Below are 14,580 nucleotides of genomic sequence, written 5' to 3' on the forward strand. Positions count from 1 at the left end.
CTTGGTACCCAGACCTGCTCCGTCTCTCCGTAGAAATGCCGTGGCATCTCCCGGACCGCCCAGACCTTCTCTCTCAAGGTCCGTTTTTCCGCCAGAATTCTGCGGCTCTCAGATTGACGGCATGGCTCTCGAGTCCTGGATCCTGACGGCTTCAGGCATTCCTTCCGAGGTCATCTCCACTATGACCCAGGCTCGGAAGTCTTCCTCGGCCAGGATTTACCACAGGACTTGGAGGATTTTCCTGTCCTGGTGTCGCTCTTCCGGCCATGCTCCTTGGCCGTTTTCCTTGCCGACCATCCTGTCCTTTTTACAGTCCGGTCTGCAGCTAGGACTATCCCTCAATTCCCTCAAGGGACAGGTCTCGGCTCTGTCGGTATTGTTCCAGCGGCGTATCGCCCGACTGGCCCAGGTGCGCACCTTCATGCAGGGCGCATCTCACATCATTCCGCCTTACCGGCGGCCTTTGGATCCCTGGGACCTTAATCTGGTCCTCACGGCCTTACAAAAACCCCCCTTTGAGCCTCTTAGGGAGGTTCCTTTGTTTCGACTTTCACAGAAAGTGGTCTTTCTGGTGGCCATAACTTCTCCCAGGAGAGTCTCTGATTTGGCTGCGCTCTCTTCGGAGTCACCTTTTCTGGTTTTTCACCAAGACAAGGTGGTTCTTCGTCCGACTCCGGACTTTCACCCTAAGGTGGTGTCTCCTTTCCACCTTAACCAGGACATTTCATTGCCTTCCTTTTGTCCGGCTCCTGTTCATCGCTTTGAGAAAGCGTTGCATACTTTGGATTTGGTGCGGGCGCTCCGAATCTATGTGTCACGCACCGCCGCTCTTAGGCGGTGCACCTCTCTTTTTGTGCTAACCACGGGTCAGCGCAAGGGTCTCTCGGCTTCTAAACCGACCCTAGCTCGTTGGATTAGGTCGGCCATCTCCGATGCCTACCAATGTTCTCAGGTGCCCCCCTCCGCCAGGGATTAAGGCGCACTCGACCAGAGCTGTCGGCGCCTCCTGGGCTTTTAGGCACCAGGCTACGACTCAGCAGGTTTGTCAGGCTGCCACTTGGTCTAGTCTGCACACCTTTTCGAAGCACTACCAAGTGCATGCTCATGCTTCGGCAGATGCGAGCTTGGGCAGACGCATCCTTCAGGCGGCTGTCGCCCATTTGTGAAGTTAGGTTTTGCCTACTTCTCAGTTCTGTTTATTTCCCACCCATGGACTGCTTTGAGACGTCCCATGGTCTGGGTCTCCCATAAGGAACGATGAAGAAAAAGAGAATTTTGTTACTTACCGTAAATTCTTTTTCTTATAGTTCCGACATGGGAGACCCAGCACCCTCCCTGTTGCCTGTTGGCAGTTCTTGTTCCGTGTGTTTTCACCGGCTGTTGTTGTAGACAGAGGTTCTGGTTATTCCGGGTTTTACCCTATCTCTACTTATGAGTGGATGTCCTCCTTCAGCTTTTGCACTAAACTGGTTAGATTTGTCATCCAGGGGGTGTATATGCTCGGAGGGAGGAGCTACACTTTTAGTGTAGTACTTTGTGTGTCCTCCGGAGGCAGTAGCTATACACCCATGGTCTGGGTCTCCCATGTCGGAACTATAAGAAAAAGAATTTACGGTAAGTAACAAAATTCTCTTTATTTCTTTGTTGGTAGCAACATAGCAGTTGTTCTGTAAAGATGATGTATGTGGTCCATATGGTTCACACCTGATCTCATGTTGCTTTGTTATTACACCAGTACAGCAAATGCTTATTTACTTGTCTTTAGATTTTGCTACGTGTGTGTGTGTGTGTGTGTGTGTGTGTGTGTGTGTGTGTGTGTGTGTGTGTGTGTTTTTTTTGTTTTTTTTGGTTTTTTTTTTCTGTGCCCATGTTGCACTTTGGATGTAAAATACTATACAGATTGATTAATGAATGTATTACTAGTAATATAAGATGCACAATGAAATAAAATGTGCAAAGCCTTTTTCATTCTATTCACTTTTTAACATCTGGACTGCATTTGTAGCACATGGAAAAAAAAATGTGAACTGGGCCAAGAAGCCTTCTTACATGGCAGTTTGGCACAGTTTTTGCCAAAAACAGCAGTGGAATTCTAGGCTATGCCATCAATGTCAACACCAATCAAGTGAATAAAGCCGCCATAAACCTCAGACGGCCACCGTTTTTACCATAGCTTTCACAGTGCACCTCTTATTCCTGAGCTGGCCTATAGATGAGCGTGACCAATGTCTGTAGTAATATTGTGGGGTGTCATGGTACAGAGATGCTGTACTACTAATAATTAAGGCCTCCTTATTGAAAGATTAGGGATCTCTATTAGGCCTCTTTCACACGTCCGTGAAAAACTACGCACAATTTTCACGGACGTGTCAAAGGTGCGTTTTGCCCTCCGTGAGCCGTGTTTATGGCAAACGTGCGTTATCCGTGATGACACACGGAGAACGGAAACTTTCTACTCACCTGTCCCTGGCTTCGCTGTCCATGGTGCTGATCACCGGTCTCCGGTCCTGCCGACTCCCCTCTGCTGCTGCTTCCGGCCGTAGTGAAGTGAAAATGCAATGAGCATAATGAACAGCGGTCGGCAGCAAGTGACAGCAGCGGCAGAGACAGCAGGGCTGGAGAAGGTGAGTAATGTTTGTTTTTGGGGTTTTTTTTCTCGCAGACAGATGTGATCTCTCCGGTGCGTGTCACACGGAACACATTTGTGTGGTCCGTTTGCGTTACGTGTGACACTTGTGATGCCGGAGAGAAAACTGACACGTTGCCATGAGGAACACACGGACACACATATGTACGGCACGGACACACGTTCCGTGCGTAAATACATACGTGTATCCAAGTCCATTAAAAAAACAAGGTCTACGTGTGTACGTGTCTCCGGTACGTGAGGAAACGCACCAAACACGTACCGGAGGCACGGACGTGTGAAAGAGGCCTTATATAGTTACATAGGTTGAAAAAAAGACACATGTCCATCAAGATCAACCTTTCTCCACCAGTTCTACATTCTCTATCGCTAGATTATGCATAACCCACAATGCCATTTATGAGAAAAGCATCCAGTCCTTTTTATAAGTGCAAATCCTACCAAGACCATCAGAAAAAACACTTTTAATCTCATTCAAATAATGAAAATGTATTAGTTAGTTTAAAAAAATACTTAATTTATTAAAAACATGAAAAGGGGTAGATGTACAAGATGCAAGGACAGGATAAAAAAAAGTGGGCTGCAGTATACAGTTAGAAACACATATGCATGTGAGCCAATACAAGATTCAATAGAATATAAGTGCTACTGAAACAGTATACAGATGAGCGTCGCATATAAATACGAATAGATTGCAATGGGGTCAATAGAGCTAATATGTGATAGAAGCATATTTATGTGATGCCCATCTGCATATTGTTTTAGTAGCAGTTATTATATTGAATCTTGTATATGCTCACATGTATACCGTATTTTTTGGACTATAAGACGCACCTGACCATAAGACGTACCCTGATTTTAGAGGAGGAAAATGGGAAAATAAAATTTTTAAGCAAAAATGTAGTCATGACACACTTATGGGGCGAGGATCTGCTGCTGACACTTATGGGGTAATGTCCTGCTCACATACTCCCCATTGCTGCTCACATACTCCCCATTGCTGCTCACATACTCCCCATTGCTGCTCACATACTCCCCATTGCTGCTCATAACAAACCCCTATCCTGCTCATATACCCCCATCATCCTGGTGTATGGCCGCATCCTGTGGCGCATAAAAAATAAAAAAATAAACGTTCATACTCACCTTACCTTACCTCACTCCCTGCAGCACCGCTCCTCTTACCGTCTATGTCAGTGGCAGCGCCGCTGAGTGGAGCCGTCCCCGTTCCCCTGCAGCATCGCGATCTCCTCCTGTCTGTCCCGTGTGGACACGTGTGCACAGCGATGACGTCATCGCTGTGCGCGGCTCTAGTCTCCACGCAAGTCAGCTGACTGGAGGAGACAGGAGGAGATCGCGGTGCTGCAGGGGAACGGTGAGTAATGTGTACTGATTCACTGCACCCCGCGCTGATGATGATGCACGGGGAGCAGTGAATACAGCCGCACATGATCACTCCAGGCTGTAGTTGCCAGGGATGATCATGCGGGCCGGCTGTTTATCCCCCGCCCATCATCCCGCCCACCTGTCAGTGCCAGCTTCAGCGCTGAGAGATGATGGGCGGGAGGATGGGCGTGCATATTAAATGAGCGGGTCCACGTGGTCACGGCAGGCTGCTACAGCCTGCTCGTGCCCCCGATGACCTGCTCCACCGCAGCACCCTCATTCCCTGCAGCCCTGTATATCCCCCAACATTTGGGGGGAAAAAAGTGCGTCTTATGGTCCGAAAAATACGGTATGTGTTTCTAACTGTATACTGCATCACACTTTTTTTTTTTTTTTTTTTTTTTTAATCTTGTTCTTTGTGTCTTGCACAACCTATGTTTCTAAAAATGTATGTATTTTATTTTTTTTAGATTAGAAGGGAATCTCCACTACTAGAACAACTTTTTTTTTTTTTTTTTTTTCCCCTTCTTTGCTCCCATAAAAATAAATAAGCCTATAATTCCCTCTGGTGCGGCCATGGTTTCTGCAATGTCTGAAGCTGCATTCCTGGGGCCCACATTCAGTGTTATGATACGTGAGCCCCGCGACCAACCATTGCCCGGCATCTATCTCCCCACCTTCGGATATTTGAGCAGGATGTGAGCGCTGCGTTGACTTCCTGCTGAAACCTCTGAAGGCTGGAGAAGGAAGCCAGCGCTGACTGGTCGTGGGGCTCGCGTGTCATAACAATGTCACGTAGGCCCCAGGAATTCAGCTTCAGACATCTCCGGAACCACGGCTGCACCGGAGGTGACGATATGCTTATTTAGTTTTACAGAGCCAACAAGGTGAATGAGAAGGGGTTGTCCAAGTAGTTGAGATCCCCTTTAACTAATAGACTGTCTTATCTGAATCAAATCAGAAGTGTTCTTCTGAAGATCTTGGTCTTTTGTAGGATTTGTGTAATTTTAAAGACTGGTATTTATAGATGTGCCTATTTGGTTGATAACGTTTTATAAATGGTGTTATAGTATCTGCCATTACTACCTCCAGTGGTAGGGCATTCCACAGTCTGACTGCTCTAACTGTAAAGAACCCTTTCCTATTTAGCTGGCGGATTCCTCTTTCCTCCACACGTATTGAATGTCCCCTGGTCCTTTGTAGGAATAAGTCATGTGCCAGTCTATTGTATTGACCACACATGTATTCATACATATGAGATTATCTTTTTCTAAGCTAAATTAGCCTAACTTTCCAGTCTCTCATAAGAGAGGCCTTCCATCCCTTGTAATAATCTGGTTTCCACCTTTTGAATGGTCACTAACCTTCCAAAATCGTTTTGGGTTTTTTTGTGTGTTTTTTTTTTAAAAAATAAAAATGTAGAGCCCAAAACTGTATCCCATGTTCTAGATGTGGCCTTACAAGTGACTTCTACTGTGAAAGTATGGGTTCCCAGAGTCAGACAATCACTGATCAAACAATAATGGCACATAGTTACACTATAAATATTAAGCCCTTAAACTGTCTTTAGGCATCTCTACAGTATGTATATGTATTATTATTTTTTATTTTTTTTTATTTTCACATAGCACTTCTGTATTCCATGTATGATGCCTCCATTCATTTTTCTTTTACCATCCTATAAAGGGCTCTACTTCAGCTTATACAAAAAGTGGATACTGCGTGAACAGGTTTCCATCATTACTACCAGGAGGCAACCGGCATAACAGTGTCAGTGGGAAAGGTGAGTCTGGCTGTACTGTGGCTGCTGTCACTACAGGGGCCTCTGAAATAGAGGCAGTAAATATATTTAATTCATGGGCATAAATACATATAAAAACGATTGTACAATTTATGAAATGCAAGGGTTTTTTTTATTTTTTTTTTTTTAAATTCTTTATTTATACAACAGACCCGTATATAACATAGACCTGTCAACTAAAAGACATTTGTACAGACTTTGAGAGTAGACATCTTAAGAAATACAAGTTAATAATTATCACTAAGTTTATGCATAAATTAAAATCAAATAATATGAAAGGGCAAGTAAACCATGCTAGACGCCAGACAATACTATTATTTCACACCTTAATTACCCCAATAAGGGCTAAGACACACGGCGAGAAAAACGGTGCGAGTGGAGTGCGATAAAACATCGCATTCCACTCGGACCAATATTAGCCTGTGTGTCAAAAAAAAAAATCTTTATTTTTATATAGCGCTAACATATATTCCGCAGCGCTTTATATACATCAAGAACACTGTCCCCATTGGGGCTCACAATCTAAATTCCCTATCAGTATGTTTTTGGAGTGTGGGAGGAATCCGGAGAACCCGGAGGAAACCCACGCAAACACAGGGAGAACATACAAACTGCTTGCAGATGTTGTCCTTGGTAGGATTTGAACCCAGGACCACAGCGCTGCAAGACTGCAGTGAGCCACCGTGCCGTCCGTCCGCACAATAGGACCGAGAAAACAATCACAGCATGCTGCAACTGTAATGCGAGACTCTTTGTCTCGCACGCCATTCAAGAAAAAAATCGCACTGCACTCGCAGTACACCTGTGTACCGCGCGTGCAGAGCGAGAATCGCAATAGCCGGCTACGGAGGAGAGAGGGGGATTAATCCCTCCCTCCCCTCTTCAGCGTCGGCCCGCCCCCCCGCAGCTGAGGTCCGCTCGCACAGTCGGACCTCAGTCGCAGGGACACTAGCATGACACTCGGCTCTGCTCTTCTGCCAGCGTGAGCCGAGTGTCATGCAAGGGTATCGCAGTAATCCCCGTGTGGCCCCAGCCAAAGCTTTAGACTAATGTCGGCTGATTGCCGGGTTCAGCCAACACTGTGTGGGGTCAAAGCCAGGAGAGATGATGATCGGACGGGTCTGATTTGGGTCTGCCAATCACTTTGCTCTTCAGAAGATAAACCACCAGCATAGTTGTCTCTCAGCAGCTTTCTCAGAGAACACAGGAGTTGTTCACCAATTGAGCTCTCCTGTTTATGGAAAAGATGGCCATCAGCTGAAGCATCGTTTAGCCGACTGCCATCCAACCTGAATGGCTGGATTTAGATTGCATGTGTTATTGTCTGCCATCTAGCACTATTTATTTATAAGATGCCATTGCATCCTAATGTAGTACAGCATAAATGTGGCATTAGACTAACGAGCGTGACGTGCCTGATTAGTCCAATCAAGTATCTGACGTGTGTGTGTGTACATTAACTGCCAAGTGCGACCCCTTTTTTTCATATGAGGAGAGTCCTGCTTTTTCTATATTAATTTATGGATACACATGGTGATAATTATTCACTTGAACAATGTACATTCACCTATAAATCATAGAACTATTTTTATATGCATATATGCATGTGAACTGAATGTATTTGCTGCTAATATACAGTATATAATGAATTGTATAATGGTCCCTTTATATCAGGTCACTTTACAGTTTGGTCCAAAATATTTACACAGTGACCAAATGTTCGTGATTTGGCTCTGTATACCACTACTATTTTAATTTAATATAAAACAACTGAGATGCACTTGAAGTGTAGACTTTGAGGTTTAATTAAAGGGGTTGAACAAAAATATTCTCTGACCTGTTTGGAAATTGGAACCATTTTTCTACAAAGCCTCCTCATATCAGGGGCTCAAAAGGAATTGGACATATTTACTTTACCATAAATAAAATGTTCATTTTTAATACTTTGTAGAGATTCCTTTGCAAGCAATGACTGCCTGAAGCCATGAATGTCACCAATCGTCGGGTTTCCTCCTCTGTGAAGCTTTGTCAGGCCTTTACTGATGACGTCTGTTGATTATTTGTGGGGGTCTTTCTGCCTTAATTTTTGCCTTAAGCATGTGAAATGTATGCTCGAAAGGGTTGAGATCTGGTGATTGGCTCGGCCATTGCGGAATATTCCACTTCTTCTTTGCCTTAAAAAAAACTCTTGAAGAATCTGAGCAAAAAGTATCGCCCTTTGATATATCAGAATTCTTCCGGCTGCTTCTGTTTTCAGTCACATCATCAATAAACACTAGTGACTCAGGGCCATGCATGCCCGGCCATCACACTGCCTCCACCATGTGTTACAGAGGATGTGGTGTGCTTTGGATCATAAGCTGTTCCAAGCCTTCTCCATACTTTGTTCTTCCCATCGTTCTGGTACAGGTTGATCTTAATTTGATCTGTCTAAAAAATGCTTAGCCAGCACCGGGCTGGCTTCTTTAAATGTGTGGTGGTGTGTGTGGTTTTTTTTTTTTTTTTTTTTTTTTTTTTTTTTTTGGAGGGGGTTGGGGGGGGGTGGGAAATCTAATATGGCCTTCCTATTCTTAAGGCTGATTCATTTCCTTGCACCTTGTGGTGAACCCTCTGTATTTTCTCTTATGAAGTCTTCTCCTTATAGTAGACTTAGATTGAACCATCTACTTCCCGGAGAGATTTCTTCACTTGGGTGAATATTGTAAAGGTGATTTTCTTCATCATTGAAATAATTCTGTGATCATCCACCACTGTCATCTTCTGTAGACGTCCAGTCTTTTTTTTTCAGTTCCTAAGCTTAACAATGCTTTTTTCCAAATGCAAATACCACACCTGGAATTGGCTCCAGACCATTTACTTGCTTAAATGATGGAGTTACAAAGGAATAGCATATAAAGCTCATTAAGAGTTTTTGAGCTAATTGTCCGATTACTTTTGGTCCCTTATAAAAGAGGCAGCTACATATTAAAGGGTTGTAATTCCTAAAGCCTTACTCCTTTTAAGATGTGAATACCCCCAAATTAATGCTGAGAGCTTGCACTTGAAGCCCATATTGATTCTATGACTGTATGGTAAACAGCTAAAATGCTACATATTGTCACTGTCTAAATATTTGTGGACTTAACTGTATTTTTTTTTTTTTTTTTTTTTTTTTAAATTTCCAATTATGTAATGATATTTGCACTATTCTACATAACCCACTCTTATGCCATTGGGAAAGGTTTCAGGTGGAACTGAAAGCTTGCTGCAGTAAGTCATGGATTAAATAAAGGAACCTTCACTTTTTTGTACCTAGTTTTTGGAATGCTGACTTTTTTTTTTTTTTTTTTCTTAAGATATTCCATTTGGGAATAATTATAAAAATGTTAGCATCTCTAATTTGTATAAAAATAATACTACACTGTATGGCATGGTTACTTTTAGCTGATTTTGAATGTTAGAAAAAAAAATATGTACAGTGTAAGAACTGAATAATAGAATACAATGAAAGTAAATGGAGCCTGGAATTACTGGTTTTAATAGGAGCTGTGATTGGTTGCTATAGGAACAAAAGACATTGTTAATATAAGAAGCTTATGTGTGAGGTAATAAGATGTCGGTGGGGAGACGGATAGAGAGAGAAAGAGACAGACAGACAGGGAAAAAAAAACCAGAGATACAGACAGACGGTGAAAGAGACAGAAGAGAAGGGGCAAGAGACAGATTGACAGTTACTATCCCAGGCAACGCCCGGGTACTACAGCTAGTATGTCACTAATTACAACCTAGAGCAAGATGGCCATTAATGGGGAAAAATGTACTAAAGAAAGAAAAGAGAGATTTGCGAGTTGGGAGAGGGGCAATAACTTATTCTTATAAAACCAAAGCTTCAGATGTGAGCTGTGCATGAATGTATGATCCATGGTGATCGTGATGGGTAAGCTTGCCTTGTGTTTTTCTGTAGAGATAAAAATATAGCGCATATGAGGATGGCAAGTGTATCTTGCTGAAACGCGTTGTGTTAATACAAGAGCTTTATGTTTTTAATAATAAAGCCAAATTTCTTAAAAGATCAAAGACCAAAGATCTATTACTAGCGCTCACAAAGACCGGAATCTTTTTTCTACATGCCTTGTGTTTTTGTAAGAATACTGTTTAGCTTTTCATTAATTAAAAATCCATCCAGTCTGGATTTCTCTTTGGGAATTGCAACCAAGGATTTTTTTTTCTGCTAGGCTTTAGTAATCATTTTCTTAGAAGCTAAAAGCACATAGGTTTGATTGAATAGGGAGGGTGTAACTTTAGCTGCTTTCAAATGAATGGCTTATGAGAGTCAATATGGAAGAGAGAAAAAATTGGACCATACACTCAAGACCAGAGCTGGGTCAGTTTAGGACATGACCACCAGTTACAGATTTTTTTTTTTTTCTGGCAGATAACAATGCATGTTATTTATTGCAGATTACACCATTCTTGACTGTATATATAATGAGGAGTCTCGCACATATTATGTGTTAGATGTCATGTGTTGGAGAGGACACCCGGTGTACGACTGCCAGGTACGTGATGACTATGATCCAGATAAGAACAAGGCCCTGTGGTGTCTTGTAAGTGCAGGAGATTTTATGTGCCTATTACTACATAATGGAGACTGCTCACTGAATGATCATGTTTGTTACCAATAAGTTATAAATAGTTTAAAGGGAAACAGTCATTTCCCCTATGCACCCACACCCATGAGCAGTTCTGGGTGCATATTTCTAATCCTTGCCTAACTGTCCCAGACTATATTAACGTACATAAAGAGATCTTTAGAAAAAGTATTTCTAAAGATCCTTTATGATATGCTAATGAGCACAGGGACTAGTCACAAGGGCATTAGTTCCTGTGCTCATTCCACCCTGTTAGCATGGCAGCATGCCCACAGGGGCTTGCTAACATGTTATTCAATGCTCAGCGGTGACCCGTGTACCTGTGTTCATTGTCTCCGCTTCAAAACACCGGGTTTAGGGTCAGTGCGCATGATCAGAATGCCCGGCCCTTACGGTCGTGCGCACTAGACCTCTCTGAAGTCAGGATGCGTACACCTGGCTTCATAGTGCGCATGACCGGAAGTGTCAGATCATGTGCACTGACTCTAAACCCGGCGTTCTAAAGCAGTGACTGCTGATGATGCTGGTCAATGGGCATTTTATAGCATGTTGGCACGCCCCTGTTTGCGTGTAAGAGGGCAGAATGAGTGCAGGAACTAACGTCCTTGCGACTAGTCCCTGGCCTCATTAGCATATATGGTAAAGGATCTTTCAAAATACTTTTTTTTTTTTTTAAAGATCTCTTTATCTATGCTACTAGATACAGGGATTAGCAATATGCACCCAGATCTGCTCGTGGTTCTGGGTGCATATTGCACCTGACAGGTTACCTTTAAACACTTAACCTTGCCAAAATTTCTTGTGGCACCTTTGCAGCAGTTGTATAGTAATTAATGTAGAGTAAAGACGTTTTAATCCTCAGTTCCGTTTACTCAGTGATATGGCCCGTTCTCTTTCACAGACTGACTTTCGATTTTACTGGCTCCAGTCAAAGCTACAGGAAGAAGACGAGTTGTGTAATATTTCCAAGATCAACCCTGTAAGTAAAGTATCAGTTGGAATCAGAGAGACCAATAACTGGATCAGTAGTCCCCAACCAGTGGCTAGGAGTCAGAGACTTTGTGTTAGGGACCCCGAGTTATGACCGGCAGCATGCTTTAATATTCTCTCCTACAATAATTCAAGAAAGAGCTGATGATATGCCGTCATTGTGGAGCCGGCTTCATTCATGTCTATTCCTTTAAAATGCAGGTTTGCAGATGTTAAGGCATTCTGATCACATGACCAAGTCATTCTACACCACAACATAATATGACATGACCTCCTCTCCGAATACAAGACCATGATCTAAATCTATAGCAAAAATATGTAAACTTCATCTAGTTGGCGTTACAATTGACTGACATAACAAACCTGCCATGTGTATGCAAAGTCCAAGTGCACTTAAGACCTATCATCCCATTTTCACGAAGTGGGTGAGATGCCAAAAAACCCTGTAGGTTACACTACTATGACATGTCTGTCCCATATATATCCTGTGTATATATAAATATATATAATATATATATATATAGAGCTTGGTCACAATTACATTGCTATCCTGTTACATGATAACCTGCATTCTTTGCGTAATTAATAGGAAAGCAGATTCTCATATTTATACATTTATTTTTATTTCTTTTATAAAAATACTGGCCCGTTTCTAGTACATCGTTAACCAAACGCTTGTACCTCAGCTATGCCTGTGTTGTTTTTTTTTTGTTTTTTTTTTTATATACTCGAGTATAAGCTGAGGCCCCCATTTTACCACAGAAAATTAGGAAACTGTATTGACTCAAGTATACGCTTAGGGTCGGAAATGTAGCAGCAACTGGTCAATTAAAAAAAATAAAAATTGATCCCAATAAAATGTAATGTGCCCATCCTTGTGCCCCTTCCATGGGACCGCTAGTAATGTGCCTATCATTTAATCATGTCTTCCTACTGGTCCCCTATTATGCTGTTGTTTACACACAATAAAAATTATTCTCACCTGTCATCCATTCCCCTTCAGCTGCTTCTTCCAAACCGCAGGCCCATAGACCCCCTCGGTGATCTCGTCCGTTGCACAAAGCTGCTGCTGCAGGCTGCCATCATGGCTTTACTGCAGTTGAATGCCTTACGGCGGCAGTACCGCAAAGCATTCAACTGCTGTAAAGCACTGACAGTAGTGGCAGCTCCATGCACCGTACGTGATCATCAAGGGGTGCTTCTTGCGGACCGCAGGCACATAGACCCTTTCCATGATCACATCCAATACACAGGGCCACCGCTGCTGTTAGCGCTTTACTGCAGTTGAATGCATTTGTGGCACCGCCGCCATAAAGCATTCAACAGCATTAAAGCCATGACGGCAAACAGCAGCCCCTTGCATCGGACGCGATCATGGAGGAAGTCCGTTTGCCTGCCAGAAGCAGCTGAGGACACTGCAATAACAGAGGACGGGTGAGAATAATCTATTGTGAGAGCTTCACTCGAGTATAAGCCGAGGAGGGCGTTTTCAGCATATAAAAATGGGCTGAAAAACTCGGCTTATACTCGAGTATTTACGGAGGTTTGCCCAGCTTCTTGCCAATAAAATCATGGTGGCATTGCAGCCTTGATATTCATATTCATATTTCTCCCCCCCCCCCTTTTTTTTTCATATTTTTTTTTTCTTTGTTTTCATGAAGTTCAAGTTTGTCGGCCTGCAGAATTTCCCTTGCTCCTTGGAATCCATTCAGAGTGTCCTCACACAGTCCTATCCCTACAAGGTATAGTATTCATCATGCGTTTAATATGTTTTAAAGACCTTTTTTGAAGGGTTCCATTTTGAAGAAAAATCTCCTATAAGGCCACATGCACACAGTGAGTATTTGGTGACTTTTTACCTCAGGATTTGTAAGCCAAAACCAAGAGTGGAACAATCAGAGGAAAAGTGCAATGGAAACACCACTTCTGTATTAATCACCCACTCCTGGTTTTGTCTTACAAATACTTAAGAAAGAAACTCAAATACTCAACATGTGGAAGCGGCCTGACTACAATACACTTAAACCTGGCAGACCTAATTAGTGTGATATTTTAATAAATAGGGAGTTTTAGCATTGTATACTTGGTAGCTCTTATTTTAGAATGAAGAGCACTGTATAAAGCAAAAGAAGGAAGTGTCTTCTGATCATCATAAAGCTACGCCCCATACTCTCCACAGGAGGGTGGACACTTACCTGTTTGTTCTTGCTTCATTACTAGGTGGATGGCCTGTTATTTTACCACATGCACACACACTATACTCCAGGGAGTACTCCACTGGTTGGGTGGCTACGTCCGTATATGGCCCCTGAAATTTTAGGCTTTCCTGCCCCACCGGGAGCCCTCACAGAAAAGCCAGCATACGCACAAGAGCAAATGCGACAAATTCTTGAACACAAGAAGGATGGGAAAGGAGCAGCGGAGGGAGGACGTTATGAACTTGAACATCTGTCAACAATCCCTCCATCTTAAGAAGTCTATGTGCACAAAAAACTGCTGGCACCCTCTCTCCAGAACGGTGCTCACATTGCTGCCATTCAGATGATAGAACCAGTGTTTAGGCCTTCATATTGTTCTGGAGCTGACATGGAGTTAATGTATGGTAGTGCAATATTTATAAACCCGTATTCTACATTTTCTAATTTTTTTTTAATAAAAATACATTTTCAGAAATGTACATGTGGATTTTGCTGATCTGTAACTGCACTTTTTCTAGTAAAGATGTCTAGTTTATATCTAGCTGTGTCCACTTCATCACTGCAGGGACCAAAAACATCTCATATTAAATGGTGCAATGTTAGGGTAGGACCATGCATGGCGGAAAGTCCTCATAGCAGATTTTGCTCAAAATTAAAGTGTAGATTATGACGACCTGCCTGTCCCTCATATACGTCAAGTCATGAGATTGTTGCATGTCATGATCACTACTGTATATTTTTTCCCTTTGCAGTGCAAAAGGTGAAAATGTGCAACAGAATTGATGAGCTGCTGATCTCAAAATTCCACGCAATTTGGATTTCACTAAATGTGGACGGGCAACATGACTTTGCTCTTACAGCTGTAACCATGAACATCTCATGGAGCTATTGTGTAAAGCGGGCTTTACACGCTACGACATCGCTCAA

The 14,580-nt window shown here is 42.8% G+C and overlaps 1 protein-coding gene across 2 annotated transcripts in view; it reads left to right on the plus strand.

Moving 5' to 3' along the window:
- SNUPN (snurportin 1) overlaps positions 1 to 14,194 on the plus strand; it is a 36,745-nt gene extending 22,551 nt beyond the window's left edge. For both annotated transcript variants that reach the window (XM_075342674.1, XM_075342673.1), the window contains exons 5-9: positions 5,720 to 5,816; positions 10,275 to 10,372; positions 11,367 to 11,444; positions 13,117 to 13,197; positions 13,676 to 14,194. In XM_075342674.1, the coding sequence (XP_075198789.1) occupies positions 5,720 to 5,816; positions 10,275 to 10,372; positions 11,367 to 11,444; positions 13,117 to 13,197; positions 13,676 to 13,927 (606 nt within the window). In that variant the 3' untranslated portion in view covers positions 13,928 to 14,194. The remainder of the gene's footprint in view (positions 1 to 5,719; positions 5,817 to 10,274; positions 10,373 to 11,366; positions 11,445 to 13,116; positions 13,198 to 13,675) is intronic.
- Positions 14,195 to 14,580: the final 386 nt, after the last annotated feature.

The sequence above is a fragment of the Anomaloglossus baeobatrachus genome, chromosome 4 (assembly GCF_048569485.1).
Source record: "Anomaloglossus baeobatrachus isolate aAnoBae1 chromosome 4, aAnoBae1.hap1, whole genome shotgun sequence".
Classification (NCBI taxonomy): Eukaryota; Metazoa; Chordata; class Amphibia; order Anura; family Aromobatidae; genus Anomaloglossus; species Anomaloglossus baeobatrachus.